This window comes from Bubalus kerabau, chromosome 17 (genome assembly GCF_029407905.1).
Source record: "Bubalus kerabau isolate K-KA32 ecotype Philippines breed swamp buffalo chromosome 17, PCC_UOA_SB_1v2, whole genome shotgun sequence".
Lineage (NCBI taxonomy): Eukaryota > Metazoa > Chordata > Mammalia > Artiodactyla > Bovidae > Bubalus > Bubalus kerabau.
In genome coordinates, this window is record NC_073640.1 from 28,054,846 (window position 1) to 28,071,985 (window position 17,140).

General features: G+C 50.5%; 1 protein-coding gene across 4 annotated transcripts in view; it reads left to right on the plus strand.

Annotated features, from left to right (window-relative positions):
- The window catches only part of SLC12A3 (solute carrier family 12 member 3), a 40,503-nt gene extending 29,125 nt beyond the window's left edge, over nucleotides 1-11,378 (plus strand). For all 4 annotated transcript variants that reach the window (XM_055552803.1, XM_055552805.1, XM_055552804.1 and 1 more), the window contains exons 24-26: nucleotides 2,517-2,652; nucleotides 4,097-4,164; nucleotides 9,826-11,378. In XM_055552803.1, the coding sequence (XP_055408778.1) occupies nucleotides 2,517-2,652; nucleotides 4,097-4,164; nucleotides 9,826-9,967 (346 nt within the window). In that variant the 3' untranslated portion in view covers nucleotides 9,968-11,378. The remainder of the gene's footprint in view (nucleotides 1-2,516; nucleotides 2,653-4,096; nucleotides 4,165-9,825) is intronic.
- The last annotated feature ends 5,762 nt before the right edge of the window (nucleotides 11,379-17,140 follow it).

Below are 17,140 nucleotides of genomic sequence, written 5' to 3' on the forward strand. Positions count from 1 at the left end.
TTTTCTAAATTTTCTCCAACCCCTGTATCGTTTTCATAAAGGACTGGTTCTCAAACGTCAGCATCACCTGAAGGGTTTGTGAACACACAACTTGGGGGCCCAGCCCCAAGATTCTGAGTCACTAGGTCTGGGATGAGGCCTGAAAATGTGCACTTCTAACAAGCTCTCCTGTGCTGATGCAGGCACCTCACTTTGAGAACCACAGTCTCAGGCGATCCATGTAACATGCTTAACAGGGTGCCCTGCCCAGAGTCAATGATCAGTCAAGGCTGGATTTGTGGCTTCTGCCCGCTTGTAGCCTCTGAGCTCTTTCTGTATCTCCACCTTTCCCTATAGTCCTAACTCTGCTACAGACTGCTTCCTTCCTTCTCCAGACATTGCTTAAATTAAGTGTCTGAAAAAGGGACTGTGACCAGCCCAGCTCATTGCTTCCTGCCAAGCCGAGGTAAAGGTCACCGGAAGGTCTATTTCTTGACCACCTTTAGTCCAGTTGGCCATGGCCAGGAGTGGCAGGATCATATGCCCCGAAATACACCGCTGGAAGGATGCTCCTTCTGCAGAGGCCACGGCAGAGGCACGTCTCCTCCATGGGGCTGAGGGGCACTGGAGCAAACAGAACGGAAGTTCCCTAGGCCCTGAGGCAGAAGCGTGGCAGCTGCAGCCCCTGATGTTATATTAACTCACTGGCACCTGGGGAGTGGAAGATGTCGAATGGTCTGGGCAACCGCTCCCCTGCTCACGCATGCGATGGCAAGTGGGCAGACTTGAAGCAAACTCCTGTGTGAATTTGTAGCAGGGCTCAATTGTGGGGCCAGAAGGAATAAGTTACTTTCCTAATGATTCAGTTGCACATTCTTAAAAGAAGACATTTACGATAGGATTGCCTAATGTAAATCTGCCCAAGTAAGGTTTTCCAGGACTCTGTCTTCTCAGTAAAGTAAGGTCTGTCCTGACCTCTTTAGCCCTTGTTTACTTGGAGAAGGAAGGACATCAAGAAGAAAAGAAAGGGGACTTCCCTAGTGGGCCAGTGGCTAAGACTCCGAGCTCTCAGTGCAGGGGGTCTGGGATCAATCCCTGGTCAGGGCACTAGATCCCACATGCTGCAATTAAGAGCCCCCAGGCCATAACTAAAAATCCCTCATGCTGCCACTAAGACCCAGTGTTGCCAAATAAATAAATATTTTTTTGAAGGAAGGAACTAGTTAACAGTGATGGATATCCTGACTCCCCCATTCTCTCAGGGCTGTGCTTGAGCAGCAGGGGCAGAGGTGAGTAAATTGCAGCCCTGCCCTGCGTGGTTTACCTTGGCTGAGGTACAGGGAGGATGTCAAGAGGCATCAGAATGGTGCAGAGATGGACGCGAATGCAAAGGAGAACAGGGCCATCTCTGCTAGTGGAGAGCATAGCCTTGAGAAAGGCCGCAAACAGAGATGGGAGGGGGAGACCTTCCCCCATAGAGAGGATGGTGGGAGCCACATGCAGAACCCCCCAGCCCATCTTGTCTTTAAACCCCATCCTTGCTCTTGCATCTGCCTTCACCTCCTGGACCATTTCTCTCCTCCCTTGCACAGCCAACCTTCTCCAAAGTGATGCTACCCTCTTTGTGGCTGCTTCCTCCCACCCTTCCCTCATTCTCCAGCTCACTCCAGTCTGGCTGCCCTCCCGCAGCTCTGCTGAAATCCCTCTCTCCAGCCTGGGCTATAACCTCTGCACCACCGGATCTGCAGAGCCCGTGGCTGTCCTCCTCGTTCTCTGCCTCACAGCTGCATTTGACACAGCGGTCCTTCTTGAAACAGCCCCTTTGGATCCAAGATGCTGCCCTCTCCTGGATCCCTCCCACTTCAGGGATCCTTCTTTCAGCTTCCTTTGCTGGTGCTGCCTCCTTTCCCTGACTTACCTGATGGCATCCCATTCACGCCTGCACTCACCTTGCTCCATCCACACAGGCTTCTCTGTTGCTCCTCAAGCAGCCCAAGTACACTTCTGCCTCGGGGCCTTTGCACCTTCCATTCTGTTTGCTCCAACACCCCCTGCCTTGTGCATAGCTAGCTTCAGAAGGACAGGCATCCTTGGGTCCAGAGAGGACTTTCTGCCCAATTATTTCCCATCCCAGGACTCAGCGTATGCTTTCATAAGACTTCTGATCTATATCGACCTGCTTATTTGTTGCCCAGCAGACCATGAGCTCTGTGCGGCCTGGGGATGTTGTCTGGTTTGTTCACTGCTGTATAGCACAGAGCAGTGCTCGGTAAACAACCTAGGGCGGGAGTGGTCAGGGGGTGGAGATGGATCCCAGTCAGGCTTCACGGACCACTCGTGTAAGTCCTGTTCAAAGTCAGACGCAGCTGTCAGGGCTGAATTCAACACAGACGCTGCTTGATGTAAACAGCAGCATCAGAAAGGGTTTCAGCCTGAAATGTATGTCCCCACGGCCCCCACCTCCATCTCCCTCTGAGGACCCCGTGCCCCTGGACATGGGCACCTCGCCCGGTCTCACTGGCTCTCTCTGCCCCCAGCATCAAGCGCTTTGAGGACATGATTGCACCCTTCCGCCTGAATGACGGCTTCAAGGATGAGGCCACGGTCACTGAGATGAGGCGGGACTGTCCCTGGAAGATCTCGGATGAGGAGATTAACAAGAATAGAATCAAGGTGCGAGAGAAAGAAGGGCCTTGCTGGGGTGGGGGTGGGGGTGCTCCTGAACCAGGTGCTCCCCTGGGTCAGGGCCTGTGCCCCCATCTGTCCTGGGCTTCCTGAACCCCTTCCCCTGACCCTCAACTCTAGTCTCCCTGCACCAAGCCTCTGAGGTGTCCTCAAGCCACACATGCTCAGGCTGACGAGTGACCCAGGGGTTGATCTCAGAACCATCCTTGGTGTGGGAGCCTGGTGCCTCGGTCCATTTTGAGTCTCCCTTGCCATGGCAATGGACTGCCTGGGGTCCTTCTCCCTCTCTTCCCCTGTTCTTCCATGCCTGCAGGAAGGAATTCATAAGGCAGATGGTGAAGGTCAAGGTAGAGTTTGTCCTTTGTGGGCCCACAAAGCTGCCTGAGCGTCTCCCCTAGGCTATGGACCCCACGCCCTTCCCAGGCAGCATCTTCAGGACTCTGCTCAGGCCTGAAGGAGAGTGGGGGCTGCCATGCCCATTTTAAGGTGGGGAGAGCAGTTGGGGCCTGGGGAGTGCAGTTCTGCTTCCTGTGAGTTCCATGGTGGTAGTTCTGAGGACTCAGGAGACATTTGCTGATTTCTGGGGACAGTTTTGGCTGTCACCTGCCAGCAGGAATGGCCACTGTCACTTAGCGAGTAGCGGCCTGGGATGCTGCTAAACATCCTGCAACCCACAACACAGAGTGATTCCACCCAAATGCTGCCCATGTGAGATCTGGGTAAACTCACTTGCCCTCAGTTTTCCTTTCTCTCCAATGGGGTATCCGTCCACAATCAGACCCCGAGTGTCCACCACTTCCGAACAATTCAGAGACAAGCCTTGGAGAGGAGGAGGGAGTCCGCCCTCAGCTCAGCCCCACCTGAGCTTTGGGGAGTTCCCTGACCCGGCCCCTGAGCCTTCCAGAGTCACCCAGTCCTGAGAAAAGGCTGAGTAATGTGTCGTGTCCACAGAAGGCTCCTGCCTACTCTGTCACAGAGGAGATGGAGCCATCGCCATTGCTGAGTGCACCTTAGCAAGTGCTTCCCCTGGAGCTTTTGCGTGCATCGTCTCACTCAGGCTTCCCCAGACTCCCCGGGGAGGGCGCTGTTGCACCCATTTCACAGCTGAGGACACTGAAGCTCAGGGAGGCAAGGTGCCTGCTCAATGTCGGAAACTCTTAGAGCTGAGATGTGAACCCAGCCCTCCCCACCCCACGGGAGGTGCTCTTTCCCACCACAATCCCACAATAATAAGGTCAGGAAGAAAACACCCTGGTGCTCCTCCAGGAGGTAAGCTTGGCACTCATTCACCTTCTCGGAGGTGGGAGAATCTATCATAATTTAGAGGGGGACAATTCACACACCCAGTTTGAGATGTTCAAGGATGTGGACTTGGGCTTGGCGGGGATTGCTGAGGACGTGGGAAATGACCACATGGCTTTTCCTTGCCCAGTCTCTGCGGCAGGTGAGGCTGAACGAGATTCTGCTGGATTATTCCCGAGATGCCGCTCTGGTTGTCATGTAAGTAGTGACCTGTGTGCTGGAGAAGCCTGATGCCCAGGCCAGAGTGTCAGCTTTAGAGGGCCGGTCACTGGCTGAGGACCCGAGCCTTCCTCTGTGAGGATGAAGGGCCCCAGGCCCATAGAAACACAATCTGGGTGGCTTCTTACTCCTTGACCGGGCCTGCATCCACCCCATGCCCCACGCCCCACGCCCCACGCCTGCGCACCAGCTGGCCGAGGTCTTGGGTCCCTGTGTCCCAGACTCACCGACTCCCCCCACCCCTGCTTTCCCCTGTCCATTGCTTTTTCCTGCCAAACTCAGTTTGGCAAAGGGGACCCAGTTTGTTCTGGAAGAAAATCGATTCCCAGTTGTTTGGCCAGCTCTCTTTGGTCACCAGCCACCCCCAGTTGATATTGGTGCCAGGTCTGGGCAGTGGAATCAGAACCTTGCCCTAGCCGGGGCTGTTCCAGCCTCTCTTGCTGCTGGGCCTGTCTGGTTAGGAGCTGCCTGGCTGGCCGTTGACCCAGGCTGAGTAAGTGGAAGAAGAGGGGAAGGTGACAATGGCATGGAGAGTCTCATGGAGGCCAAGAGGCAGAACACGGTCAGCCAGGGCCCCAGCCCCCTCTCCCAGGGTCAGCCAGGCCCCCAGCCCCCTCTCCCAGGAACAGGCCGGCTCAGAGGGAATGCAGCCCTCTGCCCAGAGGAGCCCCTGACATTTCCTGGGGCGAGCCACCGCAGACTCCACAGGACAGCGGGAAAGCTGCTGAACCTGTTTGTTCACACCCCGAGACCAGGATGGAGCACACAATTTGTGGGACTGTGCGCAGTGAGAATGTGGGGCCCTTTGTTCAAAGGCGATTAAGAACGTCAGGATGGTAACAGCAGAGCGTGAAACCCAGCCTGGGACCCGTCTCGGTGGCGGGCTTCATGACCGCACGGGTGGCTGCCCGTGAAGCTGGCTCTGCCGGAGCCATTCTTTCTGGGGCTCATGGGGGAGATAATCTTTTCTACAAAGAAAGTGCTCCATGTTTCCTTTGGTGTGGGGACCGTGGTGTAAGGGAAGCAAGTTGATCTCCAAGCCGCTGGCCAACATCTTGCAGAGAATGTTTCTAGGGCCAGGTTAGCCTGGTTGTGGGCCGGGTCAGCGGGTAAGACAGTGACAGCAGCTTCCTCCCGGGATGGCTCCCCGACTTTCCCTGGGTGTGGTACTTGGGATGTGCCATCTGGGGCATGGGTGTGCCAAAGCACCTCTTGCTGAGTGCCACCTCTGTTCAGAGAAGCAGATTTGCATTTTGTCTCTGCCATTAGCCCACTGTGTGGCCTTGGGCCAGTAGCTCTCCTTCTCTGAGCCTCAGCTTCCCTGATTATACATTTTTTTTGAATGTTTATTTTTGGGGCTGCGTCGGGTCTCACTTGCAGCACCCAGGTTCTCCATCGTGGCGTGCGGGCTTCTCTCTAGTTGTGGTGCACGGGCTCTAGAGTGCGTGGGCTCTGTAGTTTCTCTTCTAGTTAAGAACCCCAGACTTGTAGTCGTGGCTCTTGGGCTTAGTTGCCCAGAGACATGTGGGCTCTTAGTTCCCTGACCAGGGATAGAACCCATGTCCTCTGCACTGCAGGGCGGATTCTTAACCCCTAGACCATCAAGGAAGTCCCTCCCTGATTATAGAGAAGAGTTAAATATTATTTCCAAGATTCTCTTTCACTCTAACATGCTATGACCCTAAATTTGCCACTAAAATGAGTCAGTCTCAAGCCATAAGAGGAGGAATTTCATCTGGGGAGGGACCACCTGCTGTCACCTCTCCCCTCCCACTCCCCCACCTTCTGGATCTCACAGGGGAAACCCATCCCCACCCACCAGCCTTTCTGGGATTATCTGATACAAATAAACAGGAGAGGAGAGACCGGCACACAGGTGCACCCCAGGGCGTCTGCCACAGTTGCCTGAAAGGGCCCTGGCTGTCGAGCCAGCACCACGGGGAGCAGCTGCTCTGCTCCTCCAACCCGGAGACATGCCTTTAAAAGTTCACCCTGAGGGTCCCCTGCCTCAACCATTGAGGGGGCGAGGAGGTGTGGAAAATAGCAAATTCCTCAATTCCTTCTAGATCAGGGTCTGGGGTTGAGCCCAGGAGCCCACATTTCCCAGAAATCCCAAGAATGAGAAAATCCTCCCAAGCCTCCAGGAAATGACAAAAATCACATTTCCTAGCACATCAGAGAGCACACATGTTTTCTAGAGCAGCTTTGAGGCAGAACTGGCTTGTTTGCTATCTACTAATCAGTGGTTTATCTGATTAACTGTCCTTGTTTGAGCTCAGCTTAAACTGCACACTAATAAACCAGCCTTGTAAGTAGCCCAACAACCTTGACCACACTAAGCACATATTTCTGGCCTAACTTTTGGGTCTAGACCCCTCTTTTTTCTTATAAACACTCCCTCCTCAAAGCTAAATGCGTGTGTGCTAAGTTGCTTCAGTTGTGTCCGACTCTTTGCAACCCTATGAACTGTAGCCCACTGGCTCCTCTGTCCATGGAATGTTCCAGGCAAAAATACTGGAGCGGGTTGCCATTTCCTACTCCAGGGGATCTTCCCGACCCAGGGATCAAACCCGTGTTTCCTGTGTCTCCTGTTTGGCAGGCAAGTTCTTTACCACTAGTGCCGCCTGGAAGTCACCAAAGACAAATCGTAATAGTCGGAATAATAGTAATCAAATTGCATTTTATTGATTGAGCCTCTGGCATTGGGGTTTATTAATAAAAAAATTTTTTTTTCATTTATTTTTTGGCTATACCGAGCAGCATGTGAAATCTTAGTTGACCACCAAGGATTCAATCTGTGCCCCTTGCATTGGGAGCATGGAGTCTTAACCACTGGACCACAAGGGAAGTCCTAACTTTTTAAAAAATTTATTTTATTAAAGTATAGTTGATTTATAATGCTATGTTAATTTCTGGTGTATAACAAAGTGATTCAGTTATACATACATATATACATTCTTTTTCACATTCTTTTTCATTATGGTTTATTTGAGGCTACTGAATATAGTTCCCTGTGCTACAGAGTAAGGCCTTGTTGTTTATCCACCCTACACATAATGGTCTGCATCTGCTAATCCCAAACTCCTAAATCCACTGGGCCTTATTAATTTTCAGAACTCTATGGAGTGACTCTGTTTTACCCCCATCCCCACCGCAGCACACACCCTTAGGAGACGAGGAAACTGAGTCTCAGAGAGATTCAGAATCTTCCAGGTGGTGACTAGGGTTTGAAGTCCGAGACGCTGGTTCTGAAGCTCGGTTATCTTTCTGCATCTAGGTTAGATCCAAGGCTGCCTTTCCTTGTGCCTAAGCGATGCAGTTCTGAGCAAAAAGCTCCTTTGTTCTGGAGCAGCTTGATTTCAAAAGATTAGTAGCTTACACCACACACATCCTGTGGGCAGAAACAGAGCGTGTCATTTGCTGGCACTGGGGGAGAGTGCCAAGGGAGTCTGTCCTTTGGACAGGCAGACAGATGGACAGGCTCTGCTCTGAGAGGGAACTTCATGTTGGGGCTTGAAAAGCCACAGCAGGAGTGATGGAGGTCCCCTGCCCTGGATAGTGCAGTTACTAGGCCCCCAAGCCTTTGACATTTCTAATTGCAGTCCCTGAAAAGGATGTATAATACCAGTAGTTCAGTTCAGTCGCTCAGTCGTGTCCGACTCTTTGTGACTCCATGGACTGCAGCACGCCAGGCCTCCCTGTCCATCACCAACTCCTGGAGTCTACTTAAACTCATGTCCATCGAGTCAGTGATGCCATCCAGCCATCTCATCCTCTGTCGTCCCCTTCTCCTCCCACCTTCAATCTTTCCCAGCATCAGGGTCTTTTCCGATGAGTAGTTACCAGTGGGCATTTCCAGCCTTTAGTGGAACTGTCAAATCAGGAAAGTTTGGTTTCAATATTCCCACTTCCTTTTTCCTGGGAAAGGCACCAGAAAAACACAAACTCAGTCTATTAACTAAGGTGACACTGGCTTCATGGAATGTCCTTGTTCCCATGGTGTTCCCCGATCCTGGGGGCCTTGCTTTATAAAGGAGGATACTGTTTGTCCCAAGAGAGGCTTTGAGAAGGGAATTTTTAAAAAAGGGACAGCTGTCTGGGGACGTTGATTCTCAGCAGAGGAGGGGTTGCAGTGAGCTGGGATCGTGGGGATGGAAAGATCCCAAGACCCTGGGTCGTGTCCCAGCTCTGCCACTCACCGGCTGGGTCATCTCGAGCTGGTAAATAGTAGTAAGTGTTGACAATACTGCTGACGTCATGGAGTGCGCACTCTATGCCAGTGTTTCTGTGCAGTACCCTTTGTGACCTGGGGCTTCTTTGGAACTCATAAGCCTATGACAGAATCATGTGTGTTCACTTTGGGGAAACAAAAACTGAGGCTTAGGGTCGGTGAGCCTTTTGTCACAGCCACATGGCTGAGGAAGCGGCAAGCCACGACTCTAGCAGCTTCTCTGACCCAGAGCCAGCCTCTGAAGCCCAGCATTGCACAGCATCCTCCTGTCTGGCCGGTTCCCTCAGCTTTTCCCCCGGGTAGTTTTGAGGTTCAGATGAAACAGTACCTGTGGGTGTACTTTGGGAAAACAAACAAGGTTCGGGCCCATGTAACATGCTGGTGCCCCAGCTTTGTGCACCGCCAGCGGGGTCGGTGTGATGCCGCCTTCCCGCGAGAGCCGCAAGCAGGGCGGTGGCAGTCATCACCAGGTGTCTTTGGAATCTCAAGATGGTGGAAAAGTCTCTTCCTGAAATAGCCATGAAAATGTGGCTGAAGAGCCTTCCCAGGGTATGTGGTTATTTGCTCAGCATAGCAGTTCAGACAAGACAGTTCAGGGAGACGGCAGAGTCCTGCTCCCAAGGCCCTACATATGTGGCAGCAGCCAGGACTAGGCCACTCAGCTGAAACGCATGAACATATCACCTTGCTGTGGCCTCAGGCAGGGGTGTGGCTGGAGAGGCAAGGCGGGCATAATCTGAGTGGCTGCAGGAGTGGGATCCGTGAGCCTCACCGTGAGCCTCAGACTGTTCTCCATACAGGTGAATAAGACATGCCCATGCGTGAACAAACATTCTGGCGGGGGGAGACAGACAACAAATAAATGAAAAGAGGATTTGCGAGTGTGAAGTGTTACAAAGATAATGAAACAGGGTGACATGATAAAGAGGGGGAGATGGGATTGAAGAGGGTGATCCTAGAAGGAGGTGCACTTGGGCCAAGACCCGAGGAAGCCAAGCTGAAGAGCTGGGAGCTGGCTCTGCCATCTGGGTGGAAAGAATGTCATGTGCCAAGGCCCCGGGGCAGGAACAAGCTGGCCGTTTATTTCAGGAGTGGAAAGGAAGCCTCTGTGGCTGTGTGGGTGTGAGGGAGCCTGAGGGCAGTGGGAGGGGAGGTTGTGGAGGCTGGTGGGGCCAGGATCACAGGGGCCTCACAAGCCATGGCTTTGTTTAGAAATGCTTTGTGGGTGAAGTTACATTTCAAGTCACGCTTTCAAGAAGAGCCACAGGTCATTCTTAGGGTGGCTGGGAAGAAGGAGCACTGAAGGGGCCAACAAACAGAGATGCTGTTCAGGAAGCAGACCGGGAGCTGGGCCTCATGGGGAAGGCCCCTGGTTAATTTCCCATCTGCTGCTTCTTCCTGCCCCACAGCACCCTGCCCATAGGGAGGAAGGGGAAGTGCCCGAGCTCACTCTACATGGCCTGGCTGGAGACGCTGTCCCAGGACCTCAGACCTCCAGTCATCCTGATCCGAGGAAACCAGGAGAACGTGCTCACCTTTTACTGCCAGTAACTTCGGGCTTGGCTGCACCTGCCCAAAGCCTGAGCACAGGGGACGCCTACCTGTCCACGGGCACAGAAGGCATACCCTGTCACATGTAGTATCTGTTGATCTGATGGAAGAAGTTGGTAGATTTTCAAACATCGGCTGGACCCCACTCCCATTGGACTTGTGCTCTGGGTTTTGTTTTTATGGGCTAAAGAAGTAGCAGATAGAGTTGTCTGCTCTATCTGGCGGGTCCATATCCCTTTTAAGTTTTCTTTTGCTCTTGATTACAACAAATTAAGATTTCAGTCTTTGATTTGTGTACAAATTTGAGTCAGACTTCTGGATGTGTATCTTGGCGGTTTCTACAGACCTTTCCTGGGAGCACCCCCTAAACATGCCTCCCCCTACCAATGTCAGGTGAGTGGGCACCCCACATGTGCCTGCAGCCCTTGCAGGAGGAAAACAGGGCCCCTTGAGCCTCCATAATAATGCAAATTTATTTAACTGCCTCTCACTTCCTTCACTTTCAATAATGTGTCTAAAGTGTTTTGGTTGGTTCTTTGGTAAACTGAGACTTTCAAACTTTTCTAGATGGCAACCCACAGTAAGAAATCTATTTGACATTGAAACTTGGAACATGTACAGTGAAACAAAAGTGTCACAAAACAATCTTTATCCTTTGCTGAGAAAGACAGAGCTCCTGGCCAAGCACTTGAAGGAGGGAGAGGGGACTGCCTTTGAGCCATTCAGTGGACCGGGACCAACTCCCACTCCAGATTAGGCAAAGCCTTTCTAGAGCCACATGGAAAACCACTTCCTGGCAAATGGTTGCTCCCTCTTCTGACCTCAAGGAGACTCTGATCCAAGAACAGAGAATGCTTTGACTTTGGGAACTTAAATAAAACACTTCACCATGTTGGAATCTAAATTTTGAACAATGATAATAGCTTTGTTTAAAAAAAAAAAAGTCTTGAGTTAACAGTGAGGTCAAAAACAATGAAATGAATAAAAAATACATTTACTCAGTCAACAGAATTTATTTGTTTTGGAACAGGCTGTTTCTCAACTCTGCTGAGTGTTTTGGAAAAATTAACTGTATTGTTTTTTCGACCCTGGATTAAACTTTTCTCTGTGCTTCCACTGGTCCCGTAGGTTGCAGTGCCGGATTTCCACATGGACGTTTACAGGGGTCACTTACTTTTCCCTTTGCTTCTCTTACATGTGCTTGAAGATGCACAGAGAGCCTGTCTTCTTTAATCTTTTAAAAAGTCTCCCAGGAATTTCAATCTTGCTTCAAACCAACGGGCGGAGAGATTGAGTGGAAAGAGCCAGAGCGTGGCCACCAAGGAACCTGGACTTGAGTTTCTGTCTTTCCCCCAAAACTGGCTGTGACCTCAGATATGGCCCCTTACCCTCTCTGAGCCGCAGTCTGTGAAATGAGAGAATGGGACTGAGGCAGCTGTCACCAGCCAGCTGCTGACTGGTCTGGCCCACGTGTTTTTGTTTTTTTTAAATTACGTGTGTATTTCTTTTGGCTGTGCAGGGTCTTCGTTGCTGCGCCGGCTTTCTCTGCTTGTGGTGCGCGGGGGCTACTCTTCGCTGCAGTGCTCGGGCTTCTCTTTGTGGTGGCTCCTCTTGCTGTGGCTCGAGGGCTCTAGAGCAAGGGCTCAGTAGTTGTGGCACATGGGCTTAGTTGCTCCAAGGCATGTGCAATCTTCCCGGATCAGGGATGGAACCTGTGTCTCCTGCACTGGCAGGCGGATTCTTAGCCACCGTACCATCAGGGAAGTCCCCAGTGTGGTTGATTAGTGTTATGGAAGTGAGGGGCACCAGATGGGGTGGAGAACACATTCCTCAGTACCCCCACCCCCACTGTGGCACACCACTTCCGGCCCTACTGTATGCTCAGAGGCTGTGAAGACACCCCCCGCCCCCCACCACCGAATCATCGCTGGGCATGTGAAGCACTGAGAGATGAAGAGACTTTGGTCCGCTGTGTGTGTGTCTGCATCTGGATGATAAGATGCTCCACGTCAGTGAGGAGTCCAGCCTGGCACTGTGCCCGGGAAACCACAGAGAGGGGGTCATCAGAGCTGGAGCCCAACGCTGCCAGCAGCCACCCTGCCACCGCAGAAGGGACTCCTCACTTATCTCCCCCAGGATCCACTGCTCAGATAGCTCCTGACTTCCCCCCTGGCATTTCAGCCTCCAGATTTCATGTCCTCTTTCAGTTCCTGCCCAGACTTGTGGCTCTGATGTAAGATAGGCTCTCTGAGCTCCCCTCTCAGGCAGAGAGCTGTGGGTCTCACGAGAACATGGAAAGCCCCGTCTGGACTGAATTCCCTTTTACACACCTACCTGGCCTATAGTGTGGCTTGGAGGGCAAGGTGGGTTTCACACAGATGAGACTAGCTGGAATGTTCCTGAACCACCACCTGGCTGAGAGGTCCCCAAGTGCATGCAAAGCAGCCAGGTTTTGCTTGTAGCTGTGTATAGCTCAGGAGAGCAGAAAAGAAAAAAAAAAGTACCAGCCACTTTCGAAGTGTTCACAGAAATGGGGCCCAGGAAAGTCCGGCCACCAGCTTTGTTGGTAATTGCCCACTTGAAATGAGGGTCAAACTTATGACCGAAAGCACAAGCATGACATGAGTGCCCCTGCCTGAAAGGGAGCCATAACAAACACAGTTTCTAAAAATACCATGTGGTCTAGTGTTAAGAAAAACCACCTGGCTGGGAGGCAAAACAGCAGAATGTCATACGGTTAAAAGACAGTAGCAAGAAAAGATAAGTGTTTTCTGCTCCAGCTTATAGGAGAGTTACAAAAGAAAATGTTCTAAGGATGCAAAAGAGGGAAAAGAGAGAGTAAAGACTAAGGTGGAGAGTGGAGGGAACTTCCCAGGGACTATTAAGACTCCATGCTCCCAAGGCAGGGGCTCCCCGTTCGACCCCTGGTCAGGCAACTAGATCTCCTGTGCTGAAACTAAAAAAAAAAATCTCACACGCTGCAACTAAAGAGCTCACATGGCATAGCTAAAGACCCCACATACCACAACAAAACTGACGGTCCCGCGTGCTGCAACTAAGACCCGGTACAGCCAATAAATAAATAATAAAAAATAATAATTCCCTCCACCCTCCACTTTAGTCTTTGCTCCCTCTTTTGCATCTTCAGAGCATTTTCTTTTGTGACTCTCCTATGTGACTTGCTTTTGTAATTCTCCAAACTATGTTTGGAGAACAAGAAATAAACCATTCTTCCTGGTTTAAGAGAGTTATGAACTGGGAGAAAATAAGATTGAGAAGGTCTTCAAGTGCAAGACCCCCATGGGGAGGCTGAGGAGCTCAGAACTGATTCAAAGGCACTGGGGAGCCACTGAGGGTGAAGGAAGCCTGAGCCTGAGGAAGTTTGGCCAGACAGGAGATAGAGGAGGCTGGAGGAGAGAAGGCAGGGTGCCCAGAGAGGATGTTATGCAGAACTGCCAAGGCAAGCCAGCAAGCCTTAACAGTCTTCAGAGTGACAAAGGGCAGGGGAAAGAGGAGGAAGAAATGGCATCTTCCAGAACTGAGAATGGCCTGGATGTATGTGTAGATGGAACAGGGCCCCAGAAGTTGAGCCCCACAGCTGTAAGAACAAACTGTGTCACATGGAGGATGAGGGATCAGGCTTCCTGCTGGAGGAAATGAGCAAGTAGGTGGGTTTGGTTTCGAAGACACCCCAAGGCTCAGAAATGTGGTCCTGGAGCTCAGGAAGAGCTCATGATGTCCACTGTTTCAGCCTGAAACTCTGAAAGCAGAGATCATAAGTAGATTTGGGAGTCACACTCATGGACAGGAAATCAAAGTCATAGCTTGAGTGAGATCACCGAGAAAGAGCGTGCAGGGAATGGAGAGGGCTAGAGGCTGGACCTCAGAAGGGCTCCATTTAGGGGCAGGAAGAAGAGGCAGCCAACAAAGCAGCCTAGAAAAGATCATTAGTGGGGGAATATTAGTCATAAAAAAGGAACAAAATAATGCCATTTGCAGCAACCTAGCGATTGTCACACTGAAGTAAGTCAGACACAGAAAGACAAATATTATATGCATATGATATCACTTATAAATGGAATATTTTTTTAAAAAAAAGGTACAAATGAACTTCCAAAACAGAAGTAGAGTCACAAATGTAGAAAACAAACTCATCGTTACCAGAGGATAAAGAGGGGCAGGGTAAATTGGGAGAATGGGATTAACATATACACACCCATATATATAGAGATATATATATATATATTAGATAACAAGAGCCTACTGTATAGCACAGGGAACTCTACCCAATACTCTGTAATGGCCTATATGGGGAAAAAAATCTTAAAAAAAAAGAGTGGATACATAGACAAGTATGACTGAGGCACTTTGCTGCACACCTGAAGCTAACGCAACATTGTAAATCAACTAAACTCCAATAAAAATTTTTCGGAAAAGACCATTGGTGGGGCAGGAGGAAAACCCCGGTAACCAAGGGCCTCAGAAGGCACCAGGGTCCAAGAAGCACAGAATTGTCGGCTCTCATGTTACCCAGTTGGCAGATGTAAAGTCACTGCTGAATTGCGGTTCTGGGCATCACTGGGAGCCTTAGAATAATTCAGTAAGGTGGTAGGTCAGGGACCCCAGACTGAGGAACAGTTGGTGGAGGGGGAAGGAAAGCAGCAGATATACATATAGACCTGTGCTTGAGTGACCCAGCAATGGGGAGAAAAACAACAATACGGTGAGGAAAAATAAGGTGGACCTTGGAGGAGAAGCAGAGATTGTTGTTGTCGTAGGGAGTGTGTCAGTCAGGATAATGCTAGATTCTGCTGCAGTCATAAATTACCCTCTAAATGTTAGCAGCTTATATGATAAAGATCAATTTCTCTCTTGCAAATATTCCTATGTTGGGTAAGCCCTCTTGTCCACCTCAAGTCCCAGTGATTATTCCCATCTTGGGAGGCAACCACTTCAGCCAGTAGCTTCCAACTCACTGAGGAAGGGGAACGAGCAGGAGGGTGGTGCACTGGCTTTCAAATGCTTCTGCTCAGAAGTGACCTGTTGCTTCCACTCAAAGTCCATGAGCCAAATAATTCACATGGCACCACCTTGCTGCAAGAGTGCTGGAAAACAGGGAGGACCATAGAAGTATTCATTGGGCAATAAATGTCTCTGTCATGGGTGGGAATGAGAAAGAGAAATATAGGTCAGAGGGGGAAGATTTAACATGAGAGGAAGAGAGTGATGAAAAGGTAGTAATGGAGAATCAACAAAATGTGGGGGGAATTTTGCTAAGCAGCACAGAAGGCATTTGAGCAAACTCTGGGAGATGGTGAAGGACAGAAGCCTGGTGTGCTGCAGTCCATGGGTCGCAAAGAGCTGGACACGACATGCAAAGAGTTGAACAACAAGGAAGGCATAGCCATTGTCTGCCATCTCAAGGGTGCAAAATTCCCAGGACACTTGCCCTTGTGCCAGTCTCTGCCAAGGCTCCTAAGCACCGGGTCATAAAGCAAATGTGCAGAATGAATAATTAGGGACATGTGCTCCAGTGATGGGATGGGCCAAGCAAGAAGGATGGAAGGCCAAGGTGCGAAAAATCCAAGGAGAATGACCAAAGTACGTGAGCTCTGAAGTGGATGGAGAGACTGGAAGTGAGCCGCAAGATTTGAGAACACTTGAGGGGCTGGTAGCAGGAGGACAAAAAAGATGCTCAGGGGGAGTGGGAGAGAGAGATGGAGAAGAATGCAGGGGAGTTTGTGGTCAGTATGTGTGCATTTCAAGGTGGAGATTCTGCAGGAGGTGTTGGAGCAAAATCTAGGGTGTCTGTCATTTGACTGTGAGCTCTGTGAAGGTGGCAATTGGCATGAACCTTTTAGTCACTGGGTGGCAGGAAGACTTTGAGGACCAGAGCAGCTGGAGGGTATTCATGGCATGTTTACTGGCTGGCATGGAGGTATTTGAATATCTTAACCACTGAGATGGCTGAGTGAGTGCTCTTCAGCCCTGATGGTGACCACATCTGACTCATCTTTGCTTCCCAGCATCCAACACAGAGCTTAGCACAGAGAGGGCACTCAGTAAATGCTTGGCAAGTGAATGAATGGATGAATGGATCATGTCCAATGGGCAGTGGGAACAGAGTAGAGCAGAGATAGAAGTAAGTGGATATGAATGAAAGGGAGTGTGATCAGGAAGCTAGAACCATTATGATGGGCAAAGGACAGGACTTCCCTGTTGGTCCAGTGGTTACAACTCCACTTTCCTAATGCAGGAGACTTGGGTTCGATCCCTGGTCAGAGAACTAAGATCTTGCATGCCATGCAGCCAAAAAAAAAAAAAAAAAAGAGAGAGAGAGAGAGAGAGATGGGCAAAGCAAAGGATGTAAAGGAAGTTTGTAACCTTGAAAGAGACTTCTAGACGTCAAAAGACTGTAATTGCAGTCAGGTAAACCTTCTCATCAGCCCTGGGATTTCTTTGGAAGGAATGATGCTAAAACTGAAACTCCAGTACTTTGGCCACCTCATGCGAAGAGTTGACTCATTGGAAAAGACTCTGTTGCTGGGAGGGATTGGGGGCAGGAGGAGAAGGGGACGACAGAGGATGAGATGGCTGGATGGCATCACCGACTCGATGGACGTGAGTCTGAGTGAACTCCGGGAGTTGGTGATGGACAGGGAGGCCTGGCGTGCTGCGATTCATGGGGTCTCAAAGAGTCGGACACGACTGAGCGACTGAACTGAACTGAACTGAAACCTTCTCATGAGAAGAGAGAAGCTGCTAAGATGCATATCAGCTTAGAAGAAGCACTGGGGAGGGGGAGATGGGAGAAGGGCTGCCTTCAATGGGAAATGTTCAAAAGTCTTGTCTTAGAGAAAAGTAGGGTTGGTTAACCTGAGGAGGTTTTGGGAATTGGGGCAAGGTGCATGGGGAGAGAGCCAGAGCCTGTTTATAAAGAACCAGACCCACAGGTAAAATCTTGCTGACCTGAGTGATTGACTTAGGCCTGGGGCAGGAAAAGGTGACCAGACCAGGGGAGAGATAAGCAGTTAGAGGAATGAACAGAGATGTTTGTTATGGGCTGGGAAAGGAGAAGCCCAGAGTTCAATGGGAGGGCCAAGCAAGAAAATTCATGGAGGAGAGTAATAAGTCCCACCATTATAACAAGAACATTGCTATCTCTGTGATCTT